Below are 27,359 nucleotides of genomic sequence, written 5' to 3' on the forward strand. Positions count from 1 at the left end.
CATTTATTAACTTGATACAAAGGAGCATAACTTTCTGAACTTGCAGACTGCTCTCAGATTTGTTGCTGGTGTTTATTTATAGGGGTGTGCCCAAATACAAATACATTATTCAGCAAAGCACAAATAGTGGGTTTTATACGCATAGTTGTTTCATACAAATATTTTTAAAATTATTTGTTGGGGGTGTTCCCCAGAGATAAAGCTGAGCTACTGACACACGTGAAGTGCTCCCAAGGGACTCTCCATAACCTGTTGTTTCCCTTCTCCTTTCCACAAAGTTAGGGTGGTAAAAATAGGCAATAAATGAAAAGTGCAAAGCAATAATCGCTTTTGAAGTTCTTCCCTACACGTTACATACTGTGCTGTCTCTGTGTTATGGGTGTATAAATAGGAAGAGGTCTGTCTGCATTGAGACGATGAGTTAAGTTTTAGCTCAGTAGTCAGTGCAGTCCTCTATGATCTGGGAGACTCCAGTTCGAGACCCGGTGTGGGGACCTCCTTCGTAAGGTAGTTTATTCATGAACACCTATTGTAACACTATAATTTTCTAAAATTAAAAGTGTAATAAAAAAAACAAAAACAGAATTTTTAAGCCTCTTTCCACTTTTATTTGAATACAAATACAAATAATTTTTCTGCCTCAACAAATACAGACACAAATACAAATACTGGGCCCTCTGCACATCCCTATTCATTTATTAGCTGAGATACCACCTGATCTACCTCCAGCTAGCTAACCTGTCAATAGTTTAGTGCAATAAAATGCAGTTTTATTCAATACAAATGACAAAATTCACAAAACTATGCTACACCGTTACATATAGTTGAAGTAATTCTTATCTGCTGCTCCTGGGAGCTGACAAGTGTAGCGAAAGTAGTGATTATCTACTTCCAGGCCCACTTCCTGAAGCTGCCTCCACAAAAATAAATTCCCAAGGTAATTAAGTTTTATGAGGTAAAGTGACACTGTTTGCAGAACAGACGCTGCATGGATACACACGTTAATAGCAGCAGTTAAGAGCGGATATAACTGAGATCAAATTACAAGTGTGCACTATATGGACATCATATCAAGTACTGTATAGGTTCATAGTTTTTCAAGTCAAACCTGATTAAAATGTTGTATAATTGTACATAGAACAACTTCAATTTATCTATCATTTTGTCATACAGTTTTCCATACTGTAATTTTTCTATTTTGGTCTAATCTGTACACACAACATCTACTGCATGTATGTCTGTCCTTACTTTTCCTATGTCTTCCTTATTGGAATCAAGGAATCAATCAATTGGAATCAAGTCTAAGGATAGAGGATGTTGTACAGATTGTAAAGCCGCATAATGAAATTTTCTGTTTTATGATATCGGGCTATATGAATAAAAATTTACTGACCTGACTTCACTATTAGTTTTGGTTTTGAGAGACTCACGATACTCTTGCAGCCTCTCGCTGGACTAAAACACAGTCTAACGGACAATTGTTTATGCCTTCAAAAGGTGTTTCAAATCACCTTTTAGGAAACGAGAAGCTCATGATATAGTCACACAAATGCAACTGATAAAAAAGACAATCTCAAACCATGTTTTCAGGACTATTTGTCTTAGCTACATCTGCAGAAGGCCCACACAATCTGACTTTGTGGTTCTTTGTGGTTCTTTTCTCCAAACCAAATGCATGATGTTGTGCATAATTAACGATTATGGCAAACACCAAGTTTAAGGTCAAAAGATAGTGATCCATCCTTGTGTGCTAAATGTGTGGTATGAAGGGTCTATTTGTCTTATCTGCTTACATAGTGGATGTCTCACCGCTGAGCTGCTGCCGACAAAGGCGGCCACCTTCCCACAGGTAGAGGTGGCTGCCGGCTGCCTGTAGGGGCTGCACCTCAACCATTTCCAGGTGGCCTGGAAACCCCCATCTGCCCCTGCAACGCGCACTGAAGGCAACAGTTTTATTTTTGGAGTGACCACGGGCACTGTGGCTCACTCCCTAAGGCTCCAGTTCACTTCAGGATGAGACGGCCCTGTGGCACTCTGAGCTGGGATTAACAAGCAGAGAGCAGTTTGTCCCAACAGCCGCTCGCCGAAGGTAAACCAGTCAAACTCAGTGTCTGTTGATTGACAAGCTGGTGGTACTGCAGCGTGTTCCTGACCAGACGGCCAGGCGCTAACCTGCAAATGCTGCATAGGATTTGATATTGGAACGTGCACGATCTGAAATCTTAAACGCATGATGCATATCAGACATTATATCCATAAGAGGAAAAGCTTGTAATGCAGTGTTTACCATGTTGTGTTATTGCACAATTGTGTTCTGTTCTTGATAAATGTAAGCATGAATCAGCGATAAAAAAAAATCTGTACACCAGCACACTGATTAAACTTTCCCCCCTCTTTTTGTGCTGTTTGTCCACTTTTAGTTATAAATGGTAAATTAATTCATTGTCTCTGTACCTCCCTCTTTACACTGAACTGTTATTCTTTGCAGCCTTTCGAGCAAAACACTAGCAGCACCTATTTCCACCTTCAGGTAAGTGCTCCCTAAATTTATCATCTAGCAACCTGATGATTAATAAAGAGTTCTGCCTCCATTTTGTGTGATTGAGATCTTTAAATCTAGATTGGATGAGGTCATGGCACAGTTTTTATTGCAAAGCTAATCTTATACTTTCCTCTTTTGAGCTGCTCCAGTGGAAGCCTCCCAGATATCCAACCCCACCGCCTTAAAAGGGGGACTTCTCATATGTCAGCTGGCCTACATGTCACTGTGACTGTAAGAGTCACTTTGACAACGGGGATTCATGTTTACTCAAAACCAAACAAACATCTCGCAGTGTTTAAATTTCATGAGAGAGACAACCATTTCTATCATGCTACTTCTATTCTTTCCTTTTTCAAGTCAGAAATTGAGAAACTTTTATAAAATACCTCATTAGGTGTAATTATCCCGCTTCACTTGGACCACGCTGTCTTGAACATGACATTAATAAACTTTTAAGAGAACCATTGCTCCGAAACATGAGGCTAAGCTCACTGTCGGAGCAGCTCTGAGAGGATTTGGGCCTCGGATTGATTTCCAGCAGACTGAGGCTGTTTCTGTGAGTGTAGGACAGCAGGCAGCAGGTGTGCGGTGTCAGAATGTTTGCTCTTATTTCCCTCAGACTAAAATTAGACCATGGACCTTTTCTAGTGTCACCCAAAGATACTCCAATATTCAGGCAGAAAGGAAACAATTTAGCTAGACAACCAAGGACATTATGTAGTAAAACAAAACCAGTTACCTACTAAAAATGTGATTACAATTGAATATTAATTATCTTTTGTGATAAAATAATATCATGTAAGCTTTCATTCAGTCTGTGCCTCAAGTTCTTTCTCTTCTCTCCCTGCTGAACACATCTAATATAATCCTAGGTGCAGGGGAATGTATGTTACATTTATTGTCAGTTAATTATGCTTCTGATCTCTGACCTCTTTCCTTTTGTTTGCTTGTATTGTCAATGACCAAGGGATTTAGACCCAATTTACTGCTGATCACATTTTAATGTACTTTGAAAATGAACATTAGTTAAATGCTATCACCCCTCCTGCATGTGTGAACCTGGTTACCCTCCTGTATGTGTCAGTCAACTCCGTTTGGGTTTACTTATACTGCCTGCAGAGGTCATTTTTAAATCTGACAGTCTCCTTGAGATACTATTTTCATAAGTAGTTTGTCATCATTTCAAAGAAGCCTTGCCATAAGCAACAGCTTTACATGCCTTTCTATTTCCAAATGTGACGCTTCTTGTAGCCATGCAGCATCTTCAGGACTCAATTAAGAGTTTTGAAACCTGCTAATGAGCCCGTTGTCACGAGAGCTCATAGTTTCTAAAGCCAGCTGCAGACTTGTTTCAGAGCCATTAGCACCAGTTAAGTCAATGCATACAGTAAGCAGCTGAACACACTAAACTAGGAACACAGTGGTAGATGATGAGCTCACCTACACAGTAAAAAACAATGGAAGCAAAGACCAAAACTTCATGACAGGATTGACCAGAAATCCTTTTAAAATTGTTTTTATTTCATTGTATTAAAAGATAAACTACTACTGAAATACCTCAACATATTATTCACAGGATAAAATATGTGTCCAGTAAACAGGGAAAGGTTTTTGTAAAATTATGACAAAGAATGACAGAGTCATTTGTAACCTAATGATTGAAATACAGAGAATGATGAAGTGATAGTGGCTAAAAGTTGTGCAGTATTAAAGATTTCCTTTTTCAAAATCCAAAAGTCCAGCATGTATTTTACAAATCCTCATGGAACTGTCCATCTGAAAAAGAAAAGAAAAAAAAACATTAGCATTTTTCTTGTCATCTAAACAAATATACTGTATATTACACTCATTATTATTTTTTAAAAGCATACTGAGTGATTATTTGGCCAGCTGCTAGCATTAAATATCTACTTTCTAGCCCGACTTTTTTTTCACAACAAAACTCTTGTGAAACAAGATTTCCAGCTGCTCAGCAATTGAGAACATCACACTAGGCGAGCAGCATCTCATCAAATTCCTGCTCTGAAGTCTAAATAATCTAGTTCCAAAGCAAATGCCAAAACAGTTTTATCATCAAAGTCATTACCAAAGTGATGTGTAACCTCTTCATTAGACATTCTGTTGGATTTAACCTTTGATTTTCTCTTTTTAGGGAAACTAATAAATTACTAGTATTGACGTCATATAACGTTAATGTTTGTCTTGTTATCACTAAAATATGACAGGCCTCTTTTGATGAGTAATTTTACTTTTTTAAATCTGCTTTATTGTTATAAAAGTCACTTTTTGGTTGAAGATAAATAGACTGATCTGTATCATTCATTTTGCAGAAATCTGTTATGCTGATGGAAGTAAGCTACAGTAACGGGCTAGAGCCTGACCTTTCCCAGCAGTATCCTCCGCCCTTACTGCCAAAACCAGGCAAAGACAATGCAAGGCTTCAGAAACTCAAGAAAAAGAGAGCCAGGAGAAAAGGCAGCCTTTCTCAGACACCCATCCCTTTTCGCTCCTGTTTGTCACCTGTCAATGAAGCGAGCACAGACCTTGAACACAGTGACGAGTCCAGCCCACCAAGGACACCGGATTCAGTCTATGTCGCAGACTCTTCAGTGTCCAGTTTCCCATTTGGCTCCCTATACAATCACTCTAAATCAGCATTCCCTTATCCTCAGAGCAGCCCCTATGAAGAAACTGGCAGCTTTCCCTCTCAGACCTGTACAGCTCAGATCAAGACTTCTGAAGAGAAGGTGGCTCCACTGTATGAGTACGATTGCTCCTCGTTTTTATTTGATGATGCGACTCCTTTCATGATGCCACCTTCAGCTTCACCACCCCCATCATCACCTGAGCAGGTCCCAGTACCAACTCCTCCTTCTGCTTCCAATGTAACCATGACACCAAATTCCCATGGGTCAGTCACAACAGTCCCTCCAGTCACTGTGTCGCAGTCCAGCCCTAAAATATCAACTCACAGCATGACTCTATCCCCAGCCGCCCCCAACTGCGGCCAAATCCCGGCACCTTCTCAAGTTGCAGACTTACCTCCTGTACCAGTGCTGCTATCAGTTTCAAACACCCAGACGCAACCTTTTATTCCCAGCCAGAGGGAGACAAACGCCAGTTCAAAGGACAACCCTCCAAGCCAGACATCATCATCTTGGACTGCCACTAATGGCAACTTTGTTCCAAGCCAGATGTCCCCTGATATAACAGCCTCAAAAATATCACTTGTTGAAGCAGTGAAAGAGAGAAGGCTCGATGCCCCACAGACCAGGATTTACACGTCAAAGGCAACTTTTTATGAGATCTCTAAACCTCCCTCCATGCAGGAACTCACAGTAATAAACCCAACCTGCCAGGAAGCATCATTATCGGCTGTAAACCAGGAGAAAACTGCTTTGTCAGTGGTGAAAACTGATCAGAAACTATCTGTGTCCAAGACCCAATGTGGAAGATCTAAGACTCCCCCTTGCACACCTTCAAGAGTATCCACCCCCTTCATTGAAATATCAAAACCTAACCCACTTTTATTTGCTTCAAGTCCTGCTTTCAACTGCTTCCCTGATTTACAAGCTTCTTCTACTCCCAATGAGGCTCCTAAACACAAGCCAGTAATTCAAACTAGCGGTATAAGTAAACCCCTTGCTGCTAAAGAAGAACTGAAGTGGACTGATGCTAATCACATTACTCCCATCAAACAAGCTAGCAATTACAAAAAGAAAGAAATTCAAAATATTCAAAAGAGCACATTAAATTTAAGCTTTGCTAACACTGAGCTGTCCCCCAAGGAGAAATTAGCATCAAGCATTACTGAACCCGACTCCGCTGTCACTAAACCAACACTAATAGAACCTGTTACCCCAAACCTAAAAACAGACCAAGTTCCAGACAGTGAGGCTTCACATTTGCCAAAGGTTCCATCATTTCTCTCTACTGTACCAAAGACTTCAAATCTTAGCCCTACAAAAGTGATTGTACAAGCACCAACGAGCCCAAGTCCCCTGTCATCCACCTATCGTCCGCCTGTGGTCAAGGCACGCAAGTCCTTGTCATCACTATTGGAGACTCAAATGTCATTAGCAACCTCAAAGTCCAAATCCCGATCAACGTATTATGGGCTTACTCCAGCCGAGTATGCTGCCTACGGTGGGATTAGGAGTATCGCATCACATCACAGCCCTGTACCCTGCAGGGTCAACGAAACCTCTTCAAACAAAACACAGCCAGATATAGCTGTAGATGTCTCAAAGTCTGATGCAACAAAACAACTCAATGGACATCAAGATCTTCTCTCTTCGATGGAGGTGTCTGCTGCTCACATTTTACAACCTCTGTCATCTTCAAAGGATTCAGAGCTTCCAGCAGAGCGGATGGTCAAACATAGCAAAGATGTGTTTGAGGAAAGTCGGTCTGAAGCTCACAGTATTGGAATGCAACCGGTTAAAACATCTAGTGTGGACTCAATAAAACCTGAGCTTCCCCTTGGCTTGGTACAGAAAAGTATGCAACAATCCACAAGTGACGTATCCACATCAAAAGCCTCATACTCTGAGGCTCCAGTACCAATACCTAAAGCAGGTGAGGTACACACACAGAGTGTGGCACTGTTTCCTATAGAGACAGCTCTAAATACAACTCAATGTCTGACCAATAGCAGTGGTCTGTCTAGTTTTTCCTCACCATTAGTGAAAGTAGATTCAAATGCAGAAACACAGCATATTGCAAAAGTCATAGATGTCATAGAGAATGGTGACAAACTTGAGAAAACATCTACTATTTCTCAACCTAATATAAACTGTAAGGGAGAATCCAATGTCACAAAACTAGAGTCAGGAAAAATAGAGACAGCTCCGATCCAATCTTACCAAACTGCCAGTGGTGTTAGTCTGTCAGTAACCAATGGTCTCAATGTTCAACTCACTGCCAAGCCTGTAAAAGATCTAGTTGACGGCAAAAACCTACTTGTTCAATCTCCTGCCACAGAGTTAAAACCAGTGCAAAATGGTGCAATCATTTCAGGAATACAGCAATCCATCAAACTAGTTTCAGAAACACCATTGCACTGTAAAGTGGCTACTGAAACTGTTTTACACAAACAAAAGGAAGAGTTTAACCAGCATATCAAGGCAAGCAGTGAGGTTGTTCTACCCAATAAGACAAACATGGGGCACGTTTTGCCTTTTATGAGTGCTAATAAGGAACGTATCCTTGACCAAACAAACGCTGAGCCCCAAGTCTCAAATAAATTCTCTAAAAACCAAATTATGACTACCACAGGATATATGTTGCCACATGAGCCTGTCACAGCATCTATATGTTCTGCAAAATCCAATATCTGCACAGTGTCTTCAGATGAGCAAGGCAGCAAATTAATGCAACAGCTCAGCACAGAAACTCAAATTTACAGACACAGTGAAAAAGTAGACAATAAGATCTTTCAAAAATCTTCCCAAGCCCCAGTTTTACCAAATCCAACTGCTGTAAATACTGTCTTAATAGATAAACCTACCACAGAAACCAAACTACCTGACCAATCCATCATTTCAACCAAATTACCCATCGTTTCAGACATTAAATTCCCTTTAGGGACTGACTCGTCAAACTTAGAGACAGACCAACAACCAGCAAAAGAGCCCCCAAAGATACACAAAACTAGTGACAATGTATTTCCAAACAGCAGCATGCGACCCGGTTTCAAAGATAAACTTGTTCATGAAGTAAGTTTCTACCCAAACAACAGCAGAGCTGTAGTAGAGTCTCCACGAGCAACTGAAAATAATCCAAACATCCCTGTTAAAGATGCAATACTGTCGAGCCAACCAAATATAGAAACCAAACTCCCAACTTATAATAATACTGACACTAACCGAGTAAGCAGCTCAACAGTAGACAAAGAAGTGCATCCACAGCCTACCACTGGACGAGTAGGTTTATTGACTGGTAAAATACCAACAGAGTGTCTTCCCACCATACCTATTATAGCAGAAAACATTCAAACTAAATGTGTTATTGAAACGAAAAATGCTTCTAATCTTTCAAATGGAAACACCATACTGAACATACCTAGTAGTGAAACCAAACTATCCAACAAACCATGTGCAGGATCACTTACTGTCAGCAAGTCTTCCACAAACATGGTTTCACCTGGAAAACCAGGAGGTGTAGACACGATTCAACATGGCAGAGCAGTTAAAGAAACTGCACAGTCAAACAAATCAAATTTGGGCAGCAATGCTCACAGTATTATTGCCACTGAAAGCAACCCCCCTAACAAGCTTTACACAGAGGCTGTTCTGCCAATGATGACAGACCCAACAATGAGCGGTAAACCATCATTTAATACTGCACAGGTGCCGTCAAGCCCTACCATCAGGCGGGTCATTCCAAAAAGTCCTCAGCTGAGATCAGAGAGACCTGACAGTCGATCTGCAACAAAGCCAGTCATCGATGCACAATTGGTTTCTGGCTCCGTTGCCCAAACAAGATTAAACTCAAGAGCAGGCATTAAACAGATTGACCCTGAAACATCTGCACCTCAAATTACTGCTAAAACTACCGTAAAAGAACAATCCTCTATCAAGTCAATTATAGACAAAACAACTTCAACAAGTCCCCACACACAAACTAAAAGTTCTGTAACATCACTGACTGAGACTAGAATTTCCTCCTCTTCTGGCTATGTTACGGCAAACATACCTGGTATCAGTGTACAACAGCAATCCACTGCATGTCAAAACACTTTGTCTGGAGATAATGTTCAAACCTCTGTGGATTTAATTAGCTCTCAGACTGGAGTGAAACAGATAAGGCAATCTGTCACTGAAACAAGGAAATCTATAGACACCACTGTTCATAGTGCAAATGCTCAAACCCTCTCACACACTGCTTTAAATAACTATGCTGCTACAAATATTCATCCTCTTGCTGAACCCATCAGAGATGTTAAAGCCCCTCTTAGCCCTCCAAGAGAAATCAGACACTTAACCAGACCTTGGGCTGCAATAAGAGCCTCCCCACTACCAGAACCAAGAGTGTGTAATACCCCTATACAAACCTATACTCCAACCTTACCCCAGACCTCTAAAACTCCTGTCTCTTTTAACCATACCACAGAAACTAAACCCTCTTCAGTCATAATGAAAGACCACACACAGATTCCTAACACACCTACTAGCACTCAACCCTCTGCTAAGTTAATCACAGAGAGTATTTCAAAACCAGAATTAAAACAACCCACAACTAAGGACACTTCAGTTATGACTAACAGTGCTGGCATAAAAGTACATTCCCAAATGCAATACGTAAAAACAAACCCAAATTCCAGTGCAGAAGGAAAACTCCCCTCACTGAATACTAAAACTAGCACTACCATCCATACTACTGATCCTGTTTTAACCAGTAAACCTGCTCTTAAAGCACAACCTCCTACTAAGCAGGTAGAAACAAGACCATCCTCTGCCACTGTAGAAACACAACCCTCAGTTGTAGAAACCCCTGATCTGGTACAGATTAGGTCGCACACCAGTAATGTTCAGCCTTCGACAGAGCTACCAATAGAGAGCACATCTCCTGCAAAGCCAGCAACAGATACTGTCATGAAACCATCCATAGTTAAAGACGCTGTGACTGATTCTGCCACTCCTGCCTCTCTGCCTCAGGCCTCAGTCTCAGTCAAAGCTCCATCTCCAAACAGAGGAATGTCACCGCCATCTCAGCAAAAAACTGGACTCACAGACAAGGATGTTCTGAAGATCAAAACTACACCTGCAACGACGGAAGCCCCGGCAGTCGAACCCTCCACGAAGTCAGCGACATCAACTGCATCTTCAACTGCTGACAAAAAGGTTGTTACAGCAGAGAAATCCTCCTCATCCACTGAGCACAAAGGAGCCCTGAAGCCGAAAGGCCTTAAGGGTATGCTCAGCGGATGGACACGGCTCAAGAAACACATGGTCGTTGAACCAGAAGAACCTCCATTTCCAGAGCCAGAGGCCAAATCTCAGGATGATTCCAGTGGCAGCAGCGAAAAAATAGATCAAGTTGGTAATGATAATTTGTTAGTAGACCAGTGTGCCAATCAGGAGGTTGTTGATAACAAAGATAGTCCCAAGGCACTGAAGATGTGGGACGCCCTCCTCTTTCAAATGTTCTCCACCAAAGAGAAAATCATGCACCAGATAAACACGGTCAAGAATGATTCAGACAAGAAAAAGGTCCCAAAAGAAAACCAGGCAGAAGTTCCTTCTTTTGTCAATCGCCTGCCAGTTTTACTTTACAGCCCCCGATTTGACGCCAGAAAGCTCAAAGAGGCGGCAGCGAAGCCACTCACAAAAATAGCAGCAGTGTTTGAAAGGGGGCTGCTGAAACGTAAATCTCAGGAAGACGAACAAAAAGACTTCAACAGAACAGCCAGAGGATTTGGCTCGTCAAAAACTAAAAACATGTAACTTAGACTGATACAAAAGTATGTTTGAGATTGATAAATGACATGTGATTTGTAATTCATTCTCTTGATGAATTATGTAATTCATCAAAACCATTTATGGATTACTGCAACAGAAAAACTGATCTTTAGGAGGTAGATTATACTTGAGGGGAAAAAGGATTAAAAGTGTTGATTACTGCATAATCACCAACTATTTGACCCAATAATGGAGCTAGAACTTTTCCATGTTCTTTAAATTTAAATTTATACTGCAAAGAGTGTACAAAGTTTCACTCTGTAGTTGCTCAAAGAAAACTCAACCCTTTACCATAAATATATATTGATCTGTCTGATATTTTCATCAGTTGTGGTTATTTAAGTTGTATAAAATAGTGTTAGTTTTGGTAGGTTTTAGAGGTCAAAAATATTAATATAGATGTAATACAAGGGTAGCATCTTTGCACTTTTCATAAAATCAAATGACAAGTATGTGATTTGATAAAAAGTAAAAAGTTAAGGCAAAGAAAGAAAGGAACACTCTGCAACTCTACTTGGTTAGATCTTTTTTTCATTTGATGATGGATGTAGTGTTGAATGCATGTACTGAAGATACTAAGATTGTTTCATTTGTCATGCTCTTTTTCTATTTTTCTAAACAAAGTAAGGTTTAGTGTTCACCGCTGGTAGGAAGTTTTTAATCTATGTAATATATAGAGCTTTTACATTCCTGGAACAACAAGGCAGGTGGATTTTGAAGGAAGGAAAACAGAAATGGTGAAGGTCTAGACAGATTAAATAGCTTCTGCAAGTCAGGTATGGATAGAAATGTAGCAGGGGATGTCTGGGCTCTCAATCAGGGCAGGAAACTACAACCACACAGGCTGGAACATCCTGGGACTGGGCAATATGGAAAACTATAATGGTAACTATAAGACCTTATTTTAATGTCAGTACATATGACTGCGCAGTATCAGATTTGTTCTAAAGGTATTTGGTTGATGATCAATGTCAATCTGTCAGTCAGTCGGTCCACCTCTTTGGTCCAGACCGAAATATTTCAGCAACTATTATTGAAATTGATTGCAATGAAATCTTTTACAGATATTCACGGTTCCCAGAGGATGTATCCTAATGCCTTTAGTGATCATTTGACTTTTTGTTTTAGCGCCACCATGACATTCACATTTTAGGTTTTGAGTGAAATATCTCAAGAACTATTGGATGGATTGGCATGAAATTTGCTATGAATATTCAATATCCCTGGAGGATAAAACCTAATGACTTTGGTAATTTTCTGAATTTTCATCTAAAGCCTTCAAAATTCAAATTTGTCCCCTGCTTTTGTTTATGACCAAAAACTTGCAAAACTAATGACTTTCCTATTCCCAATTGCACTTTGGCCTTATTGCTAATTGGCAAATGCTAGCATGCTAACCAGCTACACTAAGATGGTGATTCCAATAAATATTACCTGCTAAACATAAGCATATTAGCATAGTCATTGTGAGCATTTTAGTATACTGATATGCTAACTACGTGGCTGTACACCTTTAATCTGGTCTCCATTCGCTTATGCAGTAATAGGAAGTCAAACTGCATTCTCAAATGTTTTGAAAACTGACATTATAATTGCTTTTTTTACCATCACATCATACATTGCCTAGCCCTAGTGCAACTAACTGGAACAGAATTTACAGTATTTTCAGTTTTCAATAACAAAACATCATCATCAAGTTATATATTGTTCCAGAAAGTTGAAGATCCATTATTTTCATCCAGCAGTGATGATATGATGATAATATTTGCAGACAGTTTAACAAATAAACTTGCTGACTTGCATTGCTCTGCTGGTGGTAATTTCCTGCTTTGTGGTGGATAGTCCAGGACTTGTCAACCGTATTACTGAGTTTAGATTGTAATTTGGAGGTGAAAACGAATGAATGATGATGATTAAGGTGATGAGGCCATTGTAGGAACACAGACTGAAGGAAAATGGAGTGATAGCTGGAGAGGAAGGACAGATGTTAGATGTGGTGTGTGATGTCTCACAGGTTTGGAGGATTTTGCTGCTGCCACAGCAGGTGCTGTAACTGTTTTGACCTTTTTGTCTCAATACTCAATTTTAAAAAGGATTGTTTTCCCCCAGACAACCATCATGATGTGGAATTTCTTTTAGGTTTAAGCTAGCTAGCTAGCTAGCTAGCTAGTCACAGCCACATTTATTACACTGGTGACTGTAATGACATGATTGTAACATGTTTTTCTTTACTGTGTGATTCTTTAAAATGCATAAATTTGAATGTGAAACTCTTGTCTCTCTTGTTTTGTTTTGTTTGTTTTTTTTTATAACAATGCTTCAAATTCTAATTCAAAAACTTAAAATTCAGCAATATTTCCAACAGAAGTAGTTCCAACTGTAGGTTTAAAAGGTGACACATCATAGACGATAAGTTGTTAAAAAGTTAAGGATGGTGATAGTTGATATTTTTGCTATTGTCAACAAATCCCATGAAAAGACCAAAACCAACAATGTGTTAGTCCATCTTTCAATACTTTCAGATCCTGTCTGTGATGCTCATGTAAAACATTTTTAAAAACAGGTATAGGTACAGATATATAGTCTCTTTTTTTCAAAGGCTCAGTAATTTCCTAAACCAGCTGGTCACTGTAGTTTTAAGCAAATGTTACTCAAACAGAAATGGTGTATTTGTTGGGAACTATTTTCAGCACTGGATTAATACATATTTTGGTGTCTCTACTCAGTATTTCTGGAAACAGGATGATATATGTGGGATTGAGTCAAAATAAACTATAGTCTTATACAGTATATCTTACTGAATTGAATTCTCTCATTTTAGATGAATAAAATGAAACTTCTCACCAGTTTAGCACATTTATAAATGGGGTTAGAATCTAGGTTTTTGAATGCAAGCAGAAACTAACCAGCATCAGTAACAGTAATTCTTCATAATTACAGGGATTTTGTGAAGATAAGGCACATTTTTTCTATCAGTAATGTTAAGATAAGTAAGTAAGTAATAATAATAAAATAAAATCTTATCCTAAATGATTGTATTTGTCCTTGTTTTATTGTGAATGCTATGCTATTCTTTACTTTTATATTAAGTAGTTTTTGTTGTATTTTATGCATAAATTGTACTATAGAAATGAAGTTTATTATTATTATTGTTACTATTATTATTATTATTATGATCATTAACAGTAAAAGTTATTTATAGCTAGAGAACTTTTATAATGGAAATACAGCTCAAAGTGCTTTATAGTAAGAGGAAAAAATGAAAACAATTTAAAAGAAACAACAACTTAAAATAAGACAAAAAACAGCAACAACAAAAACTTCCTTTATTTTCCTACTTATGATGGTTTGTCGAGTGGATGTCTTACCTGACTGGCAGTTTGCATCTTCACCGCAGTCGTCAACAGAAACCTTCTCGTACTTTCCGTGACCCGTCACCACAAATTTGTATCTTTTACCAGCAGAGCTCTCCTGAAATTAAGTTGATAAAACAGTCTTTGTCATAGAAAGCTTGACCGACATTTACACTGTACTTTCAGTGTTTCTTCATTCAATAAGTGTTTCACGATGCCGCAGTGTTTCAATAGTAGTCATGCCAACAATTCAACTTCACAATTAACTTCCAGTGTGATTGCAGTTTTTGTTCATCTTCTGCAAAACCTTCCTGTTTTCATCATTTTTTCCAGATTTGATTATATCAGCAAATATTGCTTAAAATTACAACTTGCAGTAAATAAACAAGCAGCAGTTTAAAGCTATAACTGTGTAAAATGCTTTTGTTAATCTGTTTGTGTGATGGATTTATTATTTATTTATCATTATTCATTTTCTTATATCAACTCTCATGGTGTCCCTTGAATGCAACACATTTATATGAAATTATGAACAAACCTTCTGTCAAAACATTCAATTTAGCCTAAGTTAACATTAAAGGGATAGAAAACGTAAAAATGATTGTGCTTGTGGCATCAAAATGAAGCTGTGTGACTCCTCTCTTGGATTGCTTCAATATAAAGTTTTTACAGGCCTGATGAGGTAAAAGTTTCCAGTATTACAGAATAACAAAGAACATTTGTGCAAGTATAATACATATAAATAATAATTCTGTGGTACAGATGTTTTCCCCTTCAATCCTTTAGTGACCCTGAGATTAATTTTAGGGCCCACTGGGGGGGTTCCTGACTGGCTGGTTGAGTGCCACAAATTTAAATTACACTTTAAGGACTAATGTCTTTTGCAAAAGTTCACTGAGGCTATCAGCTGAATGAGGTTGTGGTCTCTGGATGGAGGAAATATTACAGCATCACAAATTATAACTACCCCAGTTAAAAAGTGGAAGTTGTCTCATGGTAATAATGTGCATGAAGCAAAAAATATTAATATAAAGTTGTGCGTCTAACAAACTATTCTTGAGCAAGACCCTGAACCTAACATGCTCACTTATTGCATGACTGTGGAAAAACAGTCATCCAATAATGTAAAGAGCAGATAAATTTACCAGCATCATTCGACAGATTTTTGGCGTGTGAATGCATACTTTGCCTTCCTTTCCAGGGGATAAAGTGTCAGTGAGACCCTCCCATAAGTTCTTCTTGTTTAAAACATCACCAGGTTTAATGTCCTGCAAATATAACAAAGCACAACACACATTTGTCTCTGTTTGAATGATCTCCATGTGAATGATGCTGCTGCTGCCACAAGAGGGCAGACTTCCACTGACTGACTGCCAAACTGAGCTGAGATGATTTACATCGAATGAAAAGATGAAATGAAAAGAGGCTGGGGGTGTGGTTGAATGACGCAAAGAGGAGCAGTGAATAATGCTGATTGAAAACAGTCATGAAACATAAATTACCTCAGATAAAGTAAAGATAAGGAACTGATCAGACAGATAGATGAGAATGGAGAAAAGAAGGAGATGGTAAATTCTGACTTACTGCTGGTTTGGAGGGTGAGCTGCACCTGCTTCCATCTTCTCCTCCTTTCACCCACTGGTTGATGAGATCAGCCACTCCGACTTTTAAACCATCTGCATCCTGAGACAGTAATGAGGAAATATTTATCTTTACAGTGAAAAACAAATATCTGAATTTATGTGCCACAACAAAGTCAAATTACATCTATTTCATCAAGCCTGGAGATGGTTCATTTTTTAATGTTATACGCAGCCAATAAGAATAGAAGGACTCATGTAAATGCATCTCAACCAGCTTGCATACCTGTCCTTACAGTTAAAGTCCACACATATCGACCCTGATGCAGGACAACACTTTACACAAAAATGTTAGTGGCAGTGAGTGTGTTTGTCATGGAGTTTCATACACTCTGTGGTGCTCAGTGCATACTTTTTAGAGACTGAATGAAAAGTTACTTAAACTTACTTAATACTCTATGAAAGAATATTGTGAAACAGCCATGCTAGCAGCTCTGTGGGGCTGTACAGTACTTAGACATAGCAGTGCTATGAGCTAATGTCTGCATGCTTACGTGTTAAAAATAATAGATGTAATGTTTACCACATTTACCAAATTTCAGCATGCTTTTGTTTGTCTGGCTATATGTGTTGTATAGTATGTCTTTGTCCTTGTGTTATGCTTGGCTTTGCTTGTTTTCTTTCTCTCTGCTGTACTCAGGTCTCAATGACATTACCTGATTCAGTAAAGGTTACATGGACACAAAGTCCCACTGAGGCTGATGGGAATGCCATTATCTGTGAAGGTATTTGGCCATAAACCAAAGTATTAAACAAACTGAAACTTTGACCTGATGATGGAGCTAGATGAAAAGTCAGGGGATCACAAAAGTTATTACATTTTGTCCAGAGGGGAACATGAACATATGTACTTAAATTCCTGACACTCCATCCCATAGTTCTTGAGACATTTAGCTTAAAATCACAATGTCAACCTCATGGTGGTGCTAGAGGAAAAGTCGGGGCATCACTCGAAGGATCCATCCTCTGAGGACCATGAATGTCAATTCAATAGTTGCTGAGATATTTCAGTTTGGACCAAAGTGGACTGACAGACAAACAATCTCTAGAGCCACACTGCTAGCATGGCTAAAAAATAACACTCTAAAAACACTTTAACAAACTGATTAAATTTCTGGTCCTGTTGACCTTAGATGGCGTGACTGAGATGGCGTTTTGATTCCAGGCGTCTCCGGCCTCAAACAGGTTCTTTTTGGAGGCGACGGGTTCGGTTGGACTCATCAGATCCGTCAGCACCTGAACGCCTGATCTGCCTTCCTTTGAGGAAAGCTGTGAAAAATAAAAGCGAAGTGCAGAAAGTTGATAGTTTGAGTCAAAGAATTTGAGGATTTTTTAAGGATTCAGTTCAGTAAATACTCAGACAGACTTTCAGACTGACAGTTTAGTCTGTTTTGAAGATCAGAAATGATGTAATGTTGAATCATCATTTGTGGAGGGACTTTCACAATTAGTGTGTACTGCTGAAGACAAAGAAATAATAAAAAGGGTCCCAGTAATATGGTTTTACCTCGAGAGCATGTGTGTACTGCTCCAGTCTCTTGTCAATCTTGGAAACAGGGACAGGTGGTGGCGTTTTCTTTATATTGCTGGTGCTTTAGAAGAATGGATAAAAGTCCAGATCATTAAAGGTATATTTCTCTGATACGTCAAAGAAAAATAGATCAGATAATCAAAATACAAATCTAGTTTTCTGCTGCAAGTCAGTTCAGTCATTCAGAGGAAAGATTTATAAATAACAGACGTTATGCTTTATTTAGGCAGTGTGTCTGTTTGGAAAATGTGAGTGTTGCTTCTGAATCTGAACACCACTGCAGTTATATGTGTATGTCTGCAAAGAAATATTTAATGAGCAGAATAAAATTTTATTCTCAAAACATTCCAAACATGTGGAACACCACTAACTGTTGAGTAAAAAAAACTGTGAGCAAGAACAAAGAACAAGTTTTCTGCAATTATAATGTTATATAATATAATGGTATATGATGTAGCATGTAAGGCTAATTCTGTTTAGCTATTCTTTTATGTCTTTTATAACACAGACTCACCTTTTTCTCAGAGACTCTGTTCGCTCTGTGATCTGAGGAAAGGATAAAGACAACACATGATTAAAACCACAGACTGTTTATACAGTCTATGATTAAAACTCACAGGAATTCTCCTTCTAACACTTTGGAAATTACCCAACACACTTAATACCGAGGCCGGCTGCAGTTCAGACCTACGGGCTGACAGAAGGTTGTGAGCCAACTGTCTGAAAAAAAAATTTAATTGTGGATAAAATCATTAGCAGATACAGTGTTTGTTATATTTGCCAAACAGCTGGTGAAAGAGACTTGGTGTCTATTGGCTTGACTGAGTTTTGAATGACATAAGGTGGAAGAACAAAAGACAATAAGAAAAGCAGAGAGTGGTAACGGTGACCTGCAATCTCTAATCTTTAGGCAGCTGCTGACTTTTGACCCCGACCCTTGTCTACATCAGCACTCACCGTGCATTTACCGTCTGTTGAGACTCTGCTGTTCACTTCATCCTGTAAAGAGACACAGATTAGTGCAAAGCTCTGTTACACTCGGCGTGTTTACTATCAGCAGGAATAACGGAAATGAGCACTCTCTGTTTAATGTGAAAGGTTGAGGTTCCATAGTTTGAATCTTAATCTTTTTGGTATTTTAGATGTTACACACTCTAAAATGTTGTAAAAATATGTCTTGTTTTAAATGCATTTAGTGCAATAACTAAATATGAACTTTAGGTGAAAAAACTTTACTTGTCATTATTGCAAGTAGGGTTTTTTTGGGTTTTTTGTAGCAGATATCAAGTCGAGTGATAAATTATAGCACAGAAACTCCAAATGCTGCTGACGCATGCATTGCACGGTAAGCTTTATAACAAGTTACTGGCAAACAAGTAATTAAGTTATATATACATATATATAAACTTAATGATTGGGAACTTAAACACAAAAATTGACATCCAAATAAATGGAAATTTGGAAACTCAAGTTTTGCCAGAAGTTTATCTATTTGCTGTAATAACTACCCGAATGTGCTGTACTTTACTAATATAAAGAGATAGAAAAGATAAAAGATTATGAAATTCACTACTGTTTACTCTCTAAACTGTTGAATCAGGACATAAACAAGCATTATGTGAAACACAGAAAAAAATGAACTCCATCCCATCACAGTACAAATCGTAATCTTATATGTTCACGGTACTTACTGGGTAAAACTGAATGAGGAGTTTCTGGTGGAGCAGCATGAAAGAGACAAAACATTTTAACAAGGTTAACATGACGCAACATTAAATCATTTTATCATTGACAAATTGTTGTATGAATTTAGAGACAATGGTGACACCATCACTGAGAAGACAAAGCAATCCAAAACATTTTCTGCATTTTTAGTCAAAATCTAACAACTGCATTATCGTAAGAAACATGAGGAAGATGCTATTCTTCCAAAGAAAGCTGAGAAAGTGGCAACATACGTATTGCAGCAGGGTTTGTGGGGGATGTTTGTGTTTAGAGCTGCAACAATTAGTCGATTAATCAATTAGGTGACAACTATTAAATGAATCACCAACTTTTTTGATAATTGATTAATCGCTTTGAGTCATTTTCTGAGAAGAAAATTTCCAAATTCTCTGGCCCAGATCCGGCCCACACCCAACACTTTCAACACTTTCATCCAGCCCACATACCGCAGGGAATGATGACACATGGGAGGTCCGCTCCTGTTTCCCAGATCTGGACCACAACCAATCCATAGCAATGCCATATGTCAGCCAGGAACAAACCAGATTAGCCAAAACCGGCCCACACCCAGTGAGAGCACCGCATCTTTACCAAAAAAGGCCCACATTTGATTTGGGATATTTGGGCCATATTTGGTATTTTATATGTGGGCCATTTCAGACCCACAGGCCCACTACAGGCCCACTTCCGTTGGGACAAAACAAGACATTTGAGGAAGTCTCCTTGAGCTTTGGGAAACAGTAAACAACATTTGTTTTCTCAAACTCTGAATTTTTTCCAAACTTTATTGAACTTTAATTTTGCACTGTTCAACTGTGTTATCAAGGAAATAAGTATCAGATCAGGGTGTGGTATCTGTATTGTTTACTTCATCTGTATCTGCTTCAGTTAGTCATTGAAAAATTAATCACATTACTTTACGAATTACTAAAAAGCAACAGTAATTAGTTGCATTACTCATTATTCTACTTTAATTCCTCAGAAGAGCTCATTTAAACCCTTGTGAGGCAAATTTGTGATTTGTGATACTGGACTATATAAATAAAAATTGACTTGTGACTTTAAACAACTCCAAAGCCACCACACATCACATATTCTGTATTTAACGTGTGGAAATAGAAAACAAGATATTGGTTTGACAAGCAGTCAGCATGAGGTTTGGAAGTATTTGCGGAGAGTCAAATGCGAGTTTAACGTTAGCTTACGTGACACGTGGCACACAGCACTTCGGACTCGGCCCTGTCCTGACTGTAAAGCTACAGGTTCGCACAACCTCTAACTCTGAACAAACTGAATCTTGGGTGAACTTTGGAGTAGTCTGAGAGTCTAATCCCTCATTACCAGGAGGCACATTTCTCTTCTTTAACAGACGCTGACCACCTGCAGCCGCTGCGTCAAGCTAACGTTCCACATCGGTTTGTCCATTGAGACAAACCTGAATCCTCCACTTAACTCCCAGAAAGACAGCCAACAAGTCAAAGTGTTGAAGTAATGGGGCGTTACTGAGATTAGTAACTGTAAAAAAACTCTAACATGTGCTTCAGTGATGTATTACCAACCAACAAGTAAGAATCTAATTTCAGTGGTTGAATTTTGGTCGATGTGGAGTTGCGTTATAAGGCAGAGAGTTTTTATCAACTGAGAAAATCTGGTCTATTATATTTTATTATCCAATTCTGCTGCAAATGGTTTCGATTTGGAGGAGTTGACACTAAAGCCTGATGCTTTATGGCATTTTTTCCTTCCATTTTGACAAACAAAAGCATTAAAAATACAAGTGGAGTGACATAGAGGCTGCCAGTTGTCAACACCAGGTTTGGTTACCATATTTAATCTTAAAAAATGAAACGAATGGCCTATTTTCCTTCTAGTTGAATCTGGAATACTTTATGGTGTGTACATAACATTTTTGTTATCCACAGGTACCTTGAACGTCGGGCTCATGGGACCGTAGCAGTTTAATGGCTCCTCGCCTGCTGCAGCTGCTTTGCTGCTGCAAAGAGAAGCTTCAGACCCCCTGTTCACCTCCTCAGTTCTCCGGTCTCTGTCCTCCATTGACCTCTGGACAACATCAACATACAAATCAACATAATGTCTCTATTTTATAAGCAGGTTTGTTCCTAATTCTGCTGCTGTGGTTGTGTGGGTCTCAACACTTTCCATCATCTTATAACTACGTGGGTCCCAGTAGCTGTTCTTTCACTATCATTTCTATATATTTTTAAAAACATGTTCGCACTGCTTTCTGTTATTGTGTAAAAAGTTTAATGAATATCTGGCAAACAGTTGGTGCTAAAAGTTGGAATTTGTTGAAATATATTGCATCATAGCTGCTTTCGTCAAGCTACATGCCTCATTTCTCCACCCAGCGAGCCAAAGCTGCATTCTTTTCCTTTACAGCTTTTGACTTGGAGCCAAATTCTGCAAACTGCGTGTTCTTTAATAAGCGTGCATGTGTCTAACAAAATCTCTTATTAAACACTACGAGAAACACGGCATGTTTGGTGTTATGTCAGTACGCTACTAAGTGTTGAAGTAGAAGTATGGAATAACATGAATAAAAATCCGTAAAAAGCAACCCTCTATAACATTCCACAATGTTTAAGAGTTGGACAGAGCTAACAACATCTGTTTTAGAGATTCAGTGAGGGGGGTAAAAATGTAGTCAAAGGTTTTCCCTAATGGCTTAAATTGACTCACATTCAAAAAGCATCAACTTCTCTCTAGAAATACTAAGTCATTCATTTATTTCAACAAGCCATCATGGTCAATCGCTAAAGTCAGACCCTCTAATAAGTGTGCCGGTGGTCATTTTGGAAATGATTGCTCCGTTAATAAGATTTGAAGACTTGAAGTAGCTTTGATGTCTTCAAACCAATGGGTGATGTCATGTTAGCCTATGTTTTGACCTGACGATGGCGCCAGACTAAAGTTCAGATCTCCAAATTAATTAGGAATCATCTTTTAGAGAACATTAATTTCCACAGCAAATGTCGTGACAATCTGACCTGCAGTTGTCAAGATATTTGGTGTGGATGGATAGAGAGAGCCACCAACTTAAAAACGTCCTTAGGTTTGCACCAGTAGTAGTACGAGTAATAGTAGTAATGTAAGTAGTAATATAAGTAGTAATAGCAGTAGTAGTAATGGAAAGCTGACCTCATACAGCATCCTCTGCTCTTCTTCTTCCTCCTTTTGTCTCTCCTCTGTCATGAAGTGGAGATCTTCCTTTTCTTCATGTGTGAAGCTCAGCTCTTCTTCCTCCTGGTCGTCCTCATCTGTGAGGTCCTTTCGGGTCTCTGCTGACCTCCACACTCTCTGCACAGCTGCCTGAACCTCTTCCTGCTGCGCCTCCTGCTCCTCCTGCTTCACCGCTCCGTCCAGCTGGCAGGCCCCTCCACTTTGGACAAGATATCAAAATCAATCAAAATCAAAACAACTTTACTGTCCACATTTGTTGCACACAAGTAGAAATTCATCTTCAGCTTGCGTGACATTCAACACCGATACCACATTATTTCATCATACATTACTAAAACAGTAACACTATATTAGATATTGGGTAACACTTGACCTCAGTCACCCTATTTAGCATTTATAAGCAGTATATAATATATAGTATAGTATATAACAGAATATAACTGTGTTCAGACAGAATGCAAAGTGAATTTTAGTGTGCACTGTGATTATATACAAAGTCAATGGAAAGATGAAGTTCTGAACTGAACACAAACACACAGAAACAACATCTGTTACCAGCTAACTAGTCTGTTAGCTAACTAACAGACAGTTGGTATTTTGACCGTTTAGCGTGAATAAACAAATTGAATACCTTATTTTTTTACCTTAAAATTCTATTAATTTACCCAATAATAATGATGGAATAAGTTATTTTTCATGGACTTTTAAGGGGATATTTAATGGATAAATTAGTGGATATAATAATTAAGATATTTTTCAATGGATTGATTATTTGTACAGATTACGGGTTTTTTTAATGGGTAAAAACCCTTTAATGTGTTAAACAACACTATCCCACCCGTGGAACACTTCAGCTTCTGTAACTTTTGTTTATGATCACTTTTACTCATTCTGACTTTTTGGTTGTAAAATTTAAAGAGCTTTTTATTTTGGGTACATTATTTTCAGGGTTGTGCACAAAAATGGGCCAAAAACCATGAAAATCAAAATTCAGGGGTGGTTTTCATGGTCTTTGGTCCATTGTAATTCTTTTTTCATGGTGGGTCCAGAAGTCAAACTTGATGCGAATGACGTGAGGCAAAAATTTGCTTCGCCTTCTGTCTGAACTCACCATAACTTCTGTGGGCATCTATAACTGGAGGCTGGTGTATAAACAGATAGTAAATGACAACATAGTAAAACACAGTTGTAATATAATATAAAATATGTCTTCCCAGGAGAAGTTATTATGGCTGACATATATTGTACATTAATAACTACATCATAGTGTGTTATAAAACATTTATTAAATTTTTATATACTGCTTATAGATGATGAATAGGGGGACTTGAAGTGTTACTGGTTAGGTTCCTGGGAACATGCTACATATAAATAGATAATGAGTGGAGGACACACCGTGGCTTCATCGTCCCTGCCACCAGGTAGGTTGTCCTGTCTACTGGTTGGCCGGCGGCGTGCTGTAGTCTGGCATCCTGCGGCAGGAAGACCGATGAGCTGTATGATGTCCTGACTTCCTTTTTGTTGCTGGACAACTAAAATGAACCAAAACCAAAGTATGAATGTGACAGAAGTTATGAAATAACTGCTAACTCCAACTGAAAGCCCCAGTATTGATTAATTGACTGATCAGTTAGGCAGTGTACCTTCTCTGGAGGTCTTGTTGAAGCTTCCAGGGATCGGCTGCTTCGCTCTGGCTCCCATCCTTGCTTCTCTTCATCCTCCTGCTGTTTCTCCTTTTTGTCTGGTTTCCACTGTAGTGTTGAAGGTCTCTGCTCTCTGGTCATGCTGTCACATTGCGCCTCCGACTCGTTACGGTTCTCCAACCTGTGGCTCCAGTCGCTGAAGCCCTCGTCCTCGTCCAGAACCAGGCAGCAGCTGGGCTTCAGCTCCTCGTCCGACCTGAGAACCAGCGGTGGAAAGTAACTAAGTACGTTTACGCAGTTTTAAGATATTTGCACTTAACTTGAGTATTTCCATGTTCTGCAACTTTATACTTCTTCTCCAATGCAATTCAGAGGCAAATATTGTTCCTTTTACTACATTTATTTGATGATTTTAGTTACTTTGCCAATTCAGATTGATAATGCAAAATATAATTAATAAATAAATTATGATGTATTATTATATCTTACAATAAGACTTTATTGATCCCTGGAGGTATATACCAGCAGTATTATAATACATTAATGCAGAAATAATTGTAATCCAATAAAATAATAATTGTTATTCTGCATAATGAGTACTTTTACTTTTGGTACTTTATTTTGATGCTAATACTTGTACTTTTACTTATTGTACATAAAATTTTGCAAGCAGGACTTTACTTGCAACAGAGGATTTCTACACTGTGGTGTTCCTACTTTTACTTAAGTGAAAGATATGACTACAACTTTTATTTTAAAGACATGCAGATGTAGGACGATCATGTCAACGGCTTAGAGAATTGATTTAATGTGTTTTCTGGCTTGCATTAGTAAGACCAAAACCCTTTATCTGGGGCTGGATGAACCCTTGAGCTGAACGTTTGAATCCCAGCAGCAGACACATAAAACACTCCAAGAACTAGGCATGTAAGCTGCTGCACTCTTCTACTGCGTGACACGTGGGAGGAAATGTAGACCACATGTAGAGTATGAGTATGATTGTTCGACTACAGATCTTTAATAGTTTGTTTTAAAAAAAAATAGGCATATTCTCTCTAAACCTGCATTAGATGATTTTTTGGCCACTTGTTTTCAGCAGAAACAAGTAGTGAACACACACTGACATATTATCACCTTTTAAGTTGATATGTTGAACTTGTTAGCCAACATTTGCTTATTTCCACATGCAGCAGTTATGGAGCAACATTATCATTTATTTGGAGTTGTGTTTCTGTCCACCTGGTGAATGTAAGTCCAATATTCACTCTCTTTTGCTTTTGCTCTTTACCAACTCCTGAGGGAAATATCTGGCTCTTTATCTGCTAAATGCTCCACTATGTTCACCAGATAGTTGCTAACTGTGTCTGTTTGCCATTTGGTGCTGAGCAGGTAGTGTACAGTGGGTTTTTAGAGCTTTTTCTCTGAAAACAGCTGCCTGCTGTGGCCGAAAACGACACTACAAGAGCGCTGAGAGTGAACCAAAACAGTAAAGTTGCAGCCGGACAGCTAAACCCGAGGGGAGCTGATAATTCTCTGTAGGTTCATCACTATGAGCGACATCTCGCACATTAAACACTGTCGTTTCATACATTGTTATTATAAAGATATATATATGTTATGGCCACTTTAAAATTGTTAATTGTATAAAGTACCTGTAATACTATTATTGATGTTTCATGACATCATTTTAAAGTATTTTGTATGTGTAGTATTTTGAAAACTTGTATTCTGTTATAACCAAACCTGTGTTGTATACTTTATGTCAAATACGCATGTTTGCGTTTTTTTACATACTACCTCTCACAATCCCACAATTTTTTCTTGATGTGTGTCAATTAATCAAGCATTTAGTTTGTTTGCTTCAAACATGCTAAACCCAAACCTGACTGATGCCACTGACATGTTTTTCTGTTCTCTGTTGTCTACAGTTTTGTGTTTGAGGAGGCTGCTAACAGCAGCACAGGGAGGGAAAGTTTATCTGCAGTTTCTGCTGACGAGTTGTTTCCCCACCAGGTGACCAGGTGCCTTTGATGTCACCCATAGGTTTCCAACAGGACACAATGTTAAGCCAGGTGGCAGGTGGCAAATGGGACCTGCAGCTTCAGGCTCCATGGAAACAGAGATGGTACCCATGGAAACATCAAACAAAGAGGCACTGCTGCCTCCTGTTTCAGGTCAGCTCAGATCAGCAGACTGAACCTCATCAGAACTAACAAAACTGCTAAAAAATTATGTTTCTATGGAGGATAAAAAAATGACTAATTCATCAACATTGAAATGAATACACAAATAAATAAATACAACACAAATCTATATTTGTGTGTATGTGTGTGCTTATGTTTTCTGCAGGTAAGAGTAGCGCAGCCAGACAGGTTTTTTATTTCGTCTCATTTGGCTCACAGCCACTGTGAGTCAGTGGGGAACTGTGGGGTTGGGAAGCGAATGTTTGGTTTTGTTTGTTTCTTTGATTTGGTGCCTCCCACAGCTCTTTTCCTTTTGTTGCTCACCTCATTTGTTTAACACTTGATTTCTGTTGATTATTTAATGGTTATATATTGAGCTGTAAGCTTGTAAAATGTGTCACCAAGGCTATAAACAGGAAATGGCTGTGCTTGCCTGACCACATCAAAGAAAAAGTAAAGACATATAAAAATACAGAAATAAATGAATTTAGATTTGTAAAGATGTAGAAATAAATTACATGTATGTATTGATTTAATTTATTTATTGATGAATAAGCCATTTTTGTCCTCCAGAGTTTCCTTCAGAAAATCTCCGGTGGTTGATAAATGTTTGTTTCAGCCTTGATTAAAAGCTCAAAGGAAACATATCACGCACAGTCACACTTGCTTATGGCTGACTGTTAGTTGATCCGTTATTATAAATATTATGACTTCCATTAAGGTTATATTTTGAGCTCTGTTTGTTTGTCTATTATTTCAGGCCCCATTGGGCAAATAAAGTAGCCTGATTTTTTTGCAACTCCCCTATCCTATTATTACTGAACCACTGACCCACAGTATACAGTGTTTGATGAGTGAACCGCATTTGAATTCACTGTGCTGTAAATGAGTCTGTTCAGCAGTGCACACTCTGGTGATGGGGATGTTTTCTTTGCGAGACCTGCTCTGACATCACATCGCTGACTAATCAAGTGGAAACTGATGGTACAGCAGATTTCTCAGCTCATTCACCTGCGAATTCACTGGACAAGTGCAAGTGACATATATTCCCCTGTAATCAGCACTGCAGGTGATGGAGA

General features: G+C 38.7%; 2 protein-coding genes and 2 long non-coding RNA genes across 7 annotated transcripts in view; 3 read left to right on the forward strand and 1 right to left on the reverse strand.

Moving 5' to 3' along the window:
- Positions 1–1,924: 1,924 nt before the first annotated feature.
- Positions 1,925–5,077, forward strand: LOC121895160. The gene is made up of 3 exons (XR_006095704.1): positions 1,925–2,089; positions 2,489–2,530; positions 4,873–5,077. It is a non-coding gene; the product is annotated as an uncharacterized LOC121895160 (long non-coding RNA).
- The window catches only part of LOC121895143 (lymphocyte-specific protein 1-like), a 34,471-nt gene continuing 11,154 nt past the window's right edge, over positions 4,043–27,359 (reverse strand). For 2 of the 3 annotated variants that reach the window (XM_042408032.1, XM_042408026.1), the window contains exons 3-15: positions 24,098–24,353; positions 23,850–23,986; positions 22,413–22,653; positions 21,180–21,314; positions 19,220–19,243; positions 18,486–18,527; positions 18,043–18,074; positions 17,505–17,589; positions 17,126–17,266; positions 15,942–16,040; positions 15,542–15,625; positions 14,373–14,475; positions 4,043–4,318 (exon numbers count right to left, since the gene is read on the reverse strand). In XM_042408032.1, the coding sequence (XP_042263966.1) occupies positions 4,293–4,318; positions 14,373–14,475; positions 15,542–15,625; positions 15,942–16,040; positions 17,126–17,266; positions 17,505–17,589; positions 18,043–18,074; positions 18,486–18,527; positions 19,220–19,243; positions 21,180–21,314; positions 22,413–22,653; positions 23,850–23,986; positions 24,098–24,353 (1,405 nt within the window). In that variant the 3' untranslated portion in view covers positions 4,043–4,292. The remainder of the gene's footprint in view (positions 4,319–14,372; positions 14,476–15,541; positions 15,626–15,941; positions 16,041–17,125; positions 17,267–17,504; positions 17,590–18,042; positions 18,075–18,485; positions 18,528–19,219; positions 19,244–21,179; positions 21,315–22,412; positions 22,654–23,849; positions 23,987–24,097; positions 24,354–27,359) is intronic. The other variant, XM_042408040.1, reaches the window with a different exon arrangement.
- On the forward strand, positions 5,092–13,771 carry LOC121895138 (mucin-3A). The gene has a single exon (XM_042408012.1). It carries the CDS (start codon positions 5,350–5,352, stop codon positions 10,987–10,989), a length of 5,640 nt encoding a protein of 1,879 aa, XP_042263946.1. The 5' UTR covers positions 5,092–5,349; the 3' UTR covers positions 10,990–13,771.
- Positions 24,298–26,410, forward strand: LOC121895155. 2 transcript variants are annotated; one of them, XR_006095702.1, is made up of 2 exons: positions 24,298–24,381; positions 26,026–26,410. It is a non-coding gene; the product is annotated as an uncharacterized LOC121895155 (long non-coding RNA). The 2 variants fall into 2 exon arrangements; XR_006095701.1 differs by lacking the exon at positions 24,298–24,381 and adding an exon at positions 25,593–25,632.

The sequence above is a fragment of the Thunnus maccoyii genome, chromosome 1, assembly GCF_910596095.1.
Source record: "Thunnus maccoyii chromosome 1, fThuMac1.1, whole genome shotgun sequence".
Taxonomy (NCBI): domain Eukaryota; kingdom Metazoa; phylum Chordata; class Actinopteri; order Scombriformes; family Scombridae; genus Thunnus; species Thunnus maccoyii.